Source organism: Haliaeetus leucocephalus, unplaced genomic scaffold, assembly GCF_000737465.1.
Source record: "Haliaeetus leucocephalus isolate CR32 unplaced genomic scaffold, Haliaeetus_leucocephalus-4.0 Scaffold587, whole genome shotgun sequence".
Taxonomy (NCBI): domain Eukaryota; kingdom Metazoa; phylum Chordata; class Aves; order Accipitriformes; family Accipitridae; genus Haliaeetus; species Haliaeetus leucocephalus.
The window spans coordinates 6120792-6130550 of record NW_010973023.1 but is presented as its reverse complement, the minus strand read 5'-3'; the positions used below and the strand labels follow the sequence as shown (position 1 = coordinate 6130550).

Genomic DNA, 9759 nt, shown 5'->3' with positions numbered 1-9759 from the left:
GCCTTTATGAAACATCTGTAGTGTTCAGAGCCTTCTCTTCCTGCCCTCTTTCTGTGCTAGCCCAGATGAACTTGTGCCACCTACCTTCAGAGACTACATGACCCATATTAGCATTCAAATCCCAGGAGGAGAAAATAAACCAATCCAGAACCGCAAAAGAAAAAGGACGGCAAGAAGCTGAAGGCTATATCTGGCTGATAATGAGACAAGTTCAATTGTAGCAGGCTCCTGGAAAGCTCATCAAGAACAATCCCTCACATAGTTTCAGAAAATATGCAACAGGAAATTACAGCCTGAAGGCACTGTGTTCACTAGCAATTCCCAACAAAGAAAGGGAGACAGAGGACAAAACAAAATAATTGAATAAGACTCTTTGAGCTTTATATGCAAGCTCTGCACTTGCCAAGGGAAGCGGGCAAGCAGCCAGAAGGGACACAATATATCACTAATTATCAAATATAGGAGAGAAATAGCGTGCTTGTTGGAGAAGCAATTCACATAAAGCTTTCTCTATACTTTCTAGCATAGATGCTGTAACATTGGTGGGGCTCAGTAAAAGCACATTTTCCACAATGTAACTCTGGAGTGAGGCATTTGGTAACGTACCTGTGATGGAAGGACAGGGAGAAATCCCCCATGCTTCTTACATTGGCATGGCTTTTGTATTGGTGCTTCTAAGCGGAGGCTCAGCCATTGTGTCCACAACATGGACACAAAGAATGCAAGGCACTGTAAGCCATTTGTTTTGTGGAAGAAATTTATGGGATAGCTAGCTGTCTGCAGTGATTTGCCACAGTCCTAAGGCACATGAACCCCTTCTTGGCAATACCCCACCAGTAGCCAACTCACTATTGCAGGGGATGTCTTCTCTATTTTTCAGAAATCCTAAGTAAATGTGGGGGATTGAAGAAAAGTGGAGCCGGGAGGAGAGAGGAAGCCGTCTACATCCCCTACACGGCCAGGCAGGACATTGCTTCCTCTCAGATGGGAGCAAGCGCTACGGATCCAGAGCGCACGCAGCCAAGCCGCTCTGAAGCAGCCTTCCAGCCCCGATTTCCCCTGGAGCTGTGGCCACAGATCTCCTCCTCTGTCTTCCTCCACTCCCAAGACATTTATAGGCAGCGGTCAGTACACTTACAGGTATCTAGCACCTTCTCTCTGTGCCCAAGACCAGTGACGATATTTAATTATTGAGTCAGCACTACAAAACAACATTGAGAACTGTATCAGCCAGGACACTTTAATAAATGCAAGCTTTTCTCATCATAAATTTCCTTGTTATTACTTTGTTTTCTGGAGTCGGTGTTTAATGTGAACTTTGGATGCAGGTACAGGTAGGGCAGCAGCCCCGAAGCTGCAGTGTTTGAGGCAGCTGTAGGTGTAAGACTCTGGGCTCACCGAGAAAGGATGGTACAGAATATAGATCCACTCACCGTTCCCATCATTTTGCCTCACTCTGTATTTGTATGGACTCAGCTAAACCCCTTCCAAATTACACTTTCAGCCAAATTCATGCAGAAAAAAAAAACAAACCCAAAAACCAAAAACCAACCCAACCCCAGCCTGTCTTTATTCCACTGGATGCTGTGATTGTTTTTGACGCATCCGATCATCGAGCCGTGGGACGAAGAACATTCAAAATCACACCGAGAGCCAAACCTAAGGTGGCATAGATGTCAGGGCAGGGCAGAAACTGGGGGTCCCCCCCAAAATCCCCCCCCCAGAAGCCAAGGCTATTGGGGTGCCAGCCCCGCTGCCCGAAGTGCAGAGCGACGCTGCCACCTGCCGCACGCTGGGCCGGGGGCTGGTGGCAACCGGGATTCCCGGGAAAAAAACGGCTTTCCCCTGGGATTTTGGGATCATTCACGGGAAGGGCAAAAACCTCAAGCGGGCGGCACGCCCGAGGTTGGTGTTCAAGCCAAATTAGGGGGGTTGGGGGTGGGGGTATGGGTTAAAATGTAAGCGGTCATCCCTTCAAAAGGTTTTGGCAGGTGATCATCAAAAAAAAAAGACAAATTATGTGTCTGAGGAAGCATCTGGAGTGAAGCAGAAGTGGAGGAAAGACCCTGACGGAAACCTGTCAGAGACCCCGTGTGCGTGACGGCAGAGCAATCGCCGCTGTTGCTTCTTTCCCAGCACATGCTGCGTTAACCGTATTTTACAGCTGTGCCTGCCTTAAGGAAAAAAGGGGCTATTTAATGCCTCAGCATCTGTTGTTGTGAGCCTGCGATATCCTACCCCTGGGCTTTACAGGCCTTGCAGCAGGAGTATCAGGCGTGGGACCAGAGACTGGGTTTCCCAAGTGCTCCAGCTCTCTCTGCTAACTTGACATGGGAGGGGAGAAAAGGGAGACTGGAGCCCTACGGACACAGCTGAGGGAAAAGGGGCCTTCATGACTATCTCCAAAAAATGGACAACCAGCTAGACTTCCCTCCTGACACGTCAGTGAGCACCCCAGAGCTGATGGGTAGGGGAGAAGTTGTTCTGAAAGTTCCCAGCCTTTCATGATATGAACCCTGATTCTGGATTTTGATGATGTCTCAGCACAGCTTTGCCCAGGCAGGCTGCCCTGGGCATTGCAGATTAGCTGGCTCTGCCTCCTGGCCGTGCTTTAATGTCCTCTTGCTCTCTGCAAACCTCCTTACAGCTTTTCCTAGGTTGCTCAGATCCTAGTCTGCATGTTGTCCATGCAAGCCATGTCTGCTTTTATCTGTGTTATTTCTTTCCAGTTCACCTGGCATAACCGAAAGCCGACAGCATTTTGTTGCATCGATGACAAGACTCTTGCAATCCTGTCTTGCTCACCGTCCTCGCAGACAAGCTGGGACAGACAGAGGAATTAATGCTTGAGCAAAAGCAGAGAATGTAAAACTTCTTATCAGAGGATATGGTAGGTCGGGCCCTGACAGCACTGCTCAAGAAAGTAAAAGTAAACCAGCTCAAAAGAGGAACCTTGCAAGGCAGATTTAGAGTTGCTGCTAGGTGGTGCAAGGGTAAACTCAGCTAGAAGGCTCTACTCTCCGTGAAGGAACAGAGGAACTATGAAGTGTATGGGGAAAAGCACAGGAAAGAGGGGACCGCTCAGCCCCCAGACTGCTCTTTGGGGCATGTGGGAGCACAGGGGTGGCACTCATCCTTGGAGAGGGGCAGGGGCACCCTCCATCAGAGCATGCCTCCAGAAGACAGGGAAGAGAAGGCTGAACCCGGGCACTGCCAGAGAATTTCAGGCCCTCCTTGGCTTTCAGCATTTAGTACCTTTCACAAAGGGCTGCTTTAGCAGCTTGAAAAAGCAGATTATTTTCTGGACGGTGACTTGCTTCAAGCTGATCATATAGGAAAGCCCAGGCCTAGTGCAAATCCTGTTTTGTGTTCCTGCCACAAGAAGTGAAATTCCACAGTCTGGTGTACAGAAATCAACCTGTGATGTCCCCCAGAGAGGCAGAGAGCTGAAAGGCATGAAAACCCAGTCTCACCATCTCCTTATGGTATGGTTTGGGAAAGGCAGCAGAAGGATGCAACAGCTCACTGTGGCTGGATGTGCAGAGAGGTTTTTTTGGTCTTTAGGTTGTGTAAAGGAGACAGAAATATCGAGGTCATTTTCAAATTTCACTTTCCTACCATGTAACAACTGAAGCAGCCTATCCCTGTCTTCCTCCTGTGTTCTCGCCAGAAATGCAGTTTTCTGAGATTTTTAGTGCCGGCTTCAAAAAGGGAGGGAGGTGGCTTTGGCTCACCGGCTTGCTTTGTGCCGTCTCAAGCCCCTTTTCCACTCTGCTTGGGATCAAACAGCCTCCAGTTGCCATCTTACACATAGCCTTTCCCTCACAAAGCCTCTGGGGGAGAGAAGACGTGGCACTGGCGTGTACCGCGACCACAAGACCAGCACTATCGGTGTTTGTAATCAACAGATCCGGACGGTCTGTGGCTTTGTTCACATCACCGTGTTCTGGGCTTCCTAATATAGATCAAAACAACCATCACCACAGGGGCAAACTAAACGCCAGGGAGCACTTAGTTTTCTTAAAAGCTTTGTTTTCTTAAGCTGCTACCTCAGCTGAAGTCATACCTGGCTTTTTTTGCAATCGGCTGCTTGGACGTTGTAGGAACTTAAGAAAACAGATGCTGAAAAGACAGCTCAAATTAGTGTTAACACTAGTCACATGGAAAGGGGTCTTTAAGTACTGAATTACACAGAGAAAAAGTAGGTTATCCAAATCAGAGATACCCACAAAAGCTAAAAACATTCTTAGGGCATATATGACACTGCAGAAGCCTGAAGGTCAAGCAGTCCACCAGCCTAACATGACTTCTTTGCAGTCCAGCCAATCAAGTCAACCACTTCGTTGGAGGCAAATCCTCCTGAAAAATTAAAGCTGGAAACAAGTAAAGTGGCTAAGCTCCCAAAAAGCATGGCACTTCCAAGTACAATTTGCAAAACTTCCACTGAGTGCTGGCATCTTTTTCGCCCTTGGGCTTATTATTGTTCATGTGATGATGTGGCTTTCTGTCTGATCTGTGTTCTTCTAACAGTACTTCTACCACTTCTCAATGTCACCTTCCACTTTCTGGAGGAGGAATTGCCTGGGGTTTGTCCTTTTGGGAAGACAAAGGAAGGAAGTTGGCAAATTAAAATGCGTGATGCAGGCTTCCCTTCCCTTTTTAGCACTTTTTAAAGACCAGTCCCAGTTCTTCCCTAAGTGCTTTGTTATTATTTAACCCAGAAGACTGGAAATGAAGCCTTAGACCAGCTAGAATTCCTCCTCCTCCTGCTGCTGCAAAAAGACCTTAGAAATCATCTGCAGGCCTCTAAAGACAGGTATTTTTCTCTGGTATCAGAGCTGTCAGATCAGCCTTTTCTTTATTCCCAGGGTAAATGTGACTTCTGTGTGTACAACCCTGGCTGAGAAAGCTCGTAAACACCTTGTTCTGCTCTAACATGACAAGAGATAACCTTTCTGTGCCACCTCCCCATCTCCACAACTCTCCAAGATGTGGCAGAGAGTGGAGCAATACACCTACACAGAGTCTTTTAATATAGATGGCTGGTAAGTCAGGTTCCAGTGTACACTTCCCCAGAACCATATGGCTGTTGAGTGAGTCACATCAGCAGTGTTGCCCTTCCCTTTGCATTTGGACTCCTACGTACACCACGGTTTACTGTGCAGCCAGAGTTCATTTGCAGAAGGCATCAACATCGTGATCTTGGGTCACAAAGAATTAAATTGACAGGGTTTTTTCTAACTGTTACAATCGTGCTTACTTGCATGGACTCTCTGTGGGGTGCATGAAGCATGCACTGAGTCTATTTGAGTGGCTTTGTGCTTCTTCCATGTCTGATTACCTCTGATGCCTCCTCAAAATGCTCTGTCTAAATAGCTTTGGAAGTTGACTCGCCACTACCATTTTAAATAATGACAAGCTTTGCTTTGTTTTGTCCTCTCTTTACCTACCTTCCCAGTTCTCTCTGACATTAAAATAAAACCTAGGTGGCAGCAGAGAAAACTTCTGACTTGACTCACTCAACTAGGATATATATGGTTTTACACAAACCATTCAAGGAATTATAGAGCCAACAGCAGCAACGTCATTAAGAAAAACCGGAATATTTTAATACCGTTAATTTATTTAACATCAGCTTTTACCTTTACGTCAGTTGCAGCAGGTCTATTTTTTTTAGAAAGTCCTGTTTTCATTCTCAGGGATGATAATGTGTTGCACATAAAACATTAGCCTGTTTGGAGCTGCAACATTTGTCAGCTGAGGGTTGAAGAGAGGAAGGCCCCAAGACTGCAGTTACTGAAACACACATGTCTGAGTGGGAGTCGAGTGGGTATCTTTACTGAGAACACGTCAGCCGAGAGAGGGAACAGCAAAAATGAAATGAGATACAAAGCAGGAGTTTAAGGGAGAAAGAGGTACGCCTCTTCAGCTTCGGCTTCAAGTGTTACCTCAACCTTTGTATAAAGGGGTGACGAACGATCTGCTGTGTGATTTATCGCTTCTTAGAAGGTCTCGTCTTCCTTTCCTGGACTAGAATACTTGCTGCTCTTATTTGGTCCATGTTGCAAAAGTAATAATGTCATATGTTAATAACCTAGAAATAAAATTTGAAGATTATTCAACAAAGACACAGGTTAACAGCAAAAGCTTGAGTAATTCATAATCAAAAATATTTAATTTTCAGATGTCCATTATATGCGTTAAATTCTTGGTTACAGAAAAAAGATTTTAACATACAGCATCACAGCAACATATAATCAAGCCATAACAGTGTAGTTTATTACAACTGTGTAAACAAGAAGAAGTATTTCCGTAATGGCACTCTTCATGAACCAAATTCTGGCATACAGAATCTCAGCAGAAGTCAAAAAAAACATTTACAAAGAAAAGAAAACCCCAAATTGAATCACAGTATACCTGGCCAAAATGGCCCAATCCACATTTCGTAAGAGAAAAAAGTGTCCTCAGAAATTTTGCTTGCTTGTTTTTAAGGAAATTCAATCTGAGTTTTTTCAAGGCATCAATCCAGCATGTGAAATACTTTTACTATTATTGAATAATATGAACAAAGACTAAACATCTTTTAATTATGACCATGTGAATACCTCTTACTGTGACATTATTAGAGACAAGAGATTATTTGGGAATGTCATTGTCTGTATAGCATGACACCTGCAGAAGATAGTCCTTAGGAAAAAAAAATAAGTTATTGAGAAAAAAAATCCAACGTGCTCCATCAAAGAAAATTTTTGTGCATAAATATCTAAGAGGAAAAGTAGTATCTTACTTTCCTGTAACAGAAGTAAACAATTGATTGTAAGACAATGTACATACTGTAAACTGTAAGATGGGGTTTGAACTTGAAATACACTCATCTCAAAGAGATTTTAAATATTAGCACCTAAAATGTAACGCTGGGATTTAAACAATTTTAGTAGCTTTCAGGTCATGCGTTAGTTATGGCTTGCTTGACAGATACAATTTTGCCAGCAACATTTTAGTGTTCCGTGAGATCCTCTTAATAAAAACCCATAGGTCTGAATGCCACTACATTTTACACATGTACCTTTCATATGGGCAGTTTTGCATATGTTCCATCTGCAGAGAGAAGGCCCCAGTAGTAGGAGATATAGATAGAGCAAAGAAGTTACAGTTATTAAAAAATACTGGAAAATTGGGAGTACATGATATAATTACAAGCTGGTATTTTCAGTTTACAGAAAGCGATAAATTTGCATGTTTAAAAAAAGACTTCCAACATGTGCTTAGTCACATGCTGACACAGAGTTCATGCAAACTATTAAAAAAAACCCTTATAAATTTTACCCTTCAGAAATGCTGCATATACTTTGTCCTCAAATAAACTGAAGCCCCCTCAGAAATAACAGGGACCTAATGTGCATATTGACTCAAGCAACATGTAATTGCTTCCTCTGTAATGAGAAGTGAACAGCAGTATCAAACAGGAAATTTCATTGAATTGTACTTCATTTCAAACACTGTTAAGTCCAAATCCAGGTTCACCTGTCATTCGGCAATAAGGCTACCTTAAAAAAAAAAAAAAAGTTATTTTCTTGGAGGAAGGACATTTTCTTCATAATAGCCTGGATTTACTACATTTCCAGCTGGATCATATCTAGCCACCACAAATGTTGAGCCATCACTAGCAGATGCTTTTCCGACTCCCATCTTTTTTGTATTCTTCCAAACCATTGCTGTGAAGTGACCTGAAGAAAGAGAAACATATGCATTCATTCTAGGTACTAAATCTGTAACATTCCCTTTAACACGTGAGGGTAGGGGAAAGAAAGAACAATACAAAACTGTTTCTTTAACAGGAGAACAAGCTAAGGACATGAAAAAAAAACCCCCTACATCTAGCATCTTGTCTTGAAAAAGCCTGATCTGATCTGGTTCCGCACTACTATTGCCATTTCCATGTCCTATATCCAAATAAGAATACCTAGTAGAAGAATCATGAAAGAAGTAGTTTGATAAGTATCTGATATAAAACTTGACAAAGACATCACGGTCTTTACTCCCTGCAGTATGAACAGCAGTCCTGACAGTGACTATTATTTAGTTGCTTTAACCATCTCGTACTCCCCCATGTGTCTGCATGTGCAACTGTTCAAACTAATACTGGTTTTGTGGCTTTTTCTGCATAGTTGTAATAGCCACCCCTGCACTGTGCTGCTCTGTCAGTTGTTCCCTCTATGCATAGACAAATCTCACGGGAGAAAAACGTGATTTTCCTCATCTGAAACAAGCTCAGGCATATCTCCCGCTTGAGCATTATTCAAGGAACAATGTTCTTAGGTTCATTCAACACCAGATTGCCAATATGCAGTCAATGGCCTGTTCCTGATCCGCAAATTATATCTGAAGTGATCTCTGTGATTGATTGGACTGATATAATTTGGTAGAAGTCACATGTCAATGTAAACAACAGGATAGTACACTTAGTAAGACACCTATATGATTCCAGTTTAGTATTTTCTACAAATTAATTTGCCTTAAAAATAAGTTGCCTTTTAAAAACTTTGTAGTTGGAAGAAAAATACAGTATAAAGAAACCCCACAGATTTTGCTTACTTCCTCATTTTTCAGTTTCCTTTTATCCTTCTGTCAGTTTCTAATATAAAACTTGGGGGAAATTCTAAATTCTTTTCCCTCCTAAATTTTTTTTCTAAGAAAAAAGGTAGATTTTTGAAAAATATCAAACAAGTTGGCTAGCCAATTTCTTAAAATAAAAGCTGCGGTTTTGAAGAGACAGTGCCCAATCTGAACTTACCTGTCCCAGAAGAAAACCCTGGGTTTTGAAAGCTGTAATTTTTTATTTCACTGTACCATCTGTCAGCCACATCCTTTCCTGAAAGACAAAAGAAATCTGCTGTGGAATCATGACATAAACACAGAAGTGTAGCTCACTTACAGCCTGGCCAGCAAGATCTTCTGTTAATAGCTGGCAAGAACGTCTAGAAACATGGAGAAACAGCCTTTTTACTGAAAAGAGTTTTTGAAATGTAGTACATGTTATTTACCAAATCTCTTTGGTTTTGCAATAGCTATTGCTACTCAGTTATCATAGAATCATAGAATCATTTAGGTTGGAAAAGACCTTTAAGATCATCAAGTCCAACTGTTAGCTTAACACTGCCAAGTCCACCACTAAACCATGTCCCTAAACACCACGTCTACACGTCTTTTAAATACCTCCAGGGATGGTGACTCAACCACTTCCCTGGGCAGCCTGTTCCAATGCTTGACAGCCCTTTCGGTGAAGAAATTTTCTGTAATATCCAATCTAACCCCCCCTGGTGCAACTTGAGGCCATTTCCTCTTGTCCTATCACTTGTTACTTGGGAAAAGAGACCAAGCCCCACCTCGCTACAACCCCCTTTCAGGTAGTTGTAGCGAGCGATCAGGTCTCCCCTCAGCCTCCTTTTCTCCAGACTAAACAGCCCCAGGTCCCTCAGCCGCTCCTCGTAAGACTTGGGCTCTAGACCCTTCACCAGCTTCGTTGCCCTTCTCTGGACAAGCTCCAGCACCTCCATGTCTTTCCTGTAGTGAGGGGCCCAAAACTGAACACAGGACTCAAGGTGCGGCCTCACCAGTGCCCAGTACAGGGGACGATCACCTCCCAGCTCCTGCTGGCCGCACTATTTCTGATACAGGCCAGGATGCCATTGGCCTTCTTGGCCACCTGGGCACACTGCTGGCTCATATTCATCCGGCTGTCAACCAGCACCCCCAGGT

The 9759-nt window shown here is 43.5% G+C and overlaps 1 protein-coding gene across 2 annotated transcripts in view; it reads right to left on the bottom strand.

The window, feature by feature from the left end:
• Nucleotides 1–6009: 6009 nt before the first annotated feature.
• GLIPR2 (GLI pathogenesis-related 2) overlaps nucleotides 6010–9759 on the bottom strand; it is a 39890-nt gene continuing 36140 nt past the window's right edge. The window contains exons 7-9 of one of the 2 annotated variants that reach the window (XR_775051.1): nucleotides 8795–8872; nucleotides 7327–7727; nucleotides 6010–6094 (exon numbers count right to left, since the gene is read on the bottom strand). Coding sequence is in view for 1 of the 2 variants with exons in the window: in XM_010577952.1 (XP_010576254.1) it covers nucleotides 7567–7727; nucleotides 8795–8872 (239 nt within the window). In the remaining variant the exon portion in view is untranslated. Of the gene's footprint in view, nucleotides 6095–6196; nucleotides 7728–8794; nucleotides 8873–9759 lie in introns of those variants that run through there. The other variant, XM_010577952.1, reaches the window with a different exon arrangement.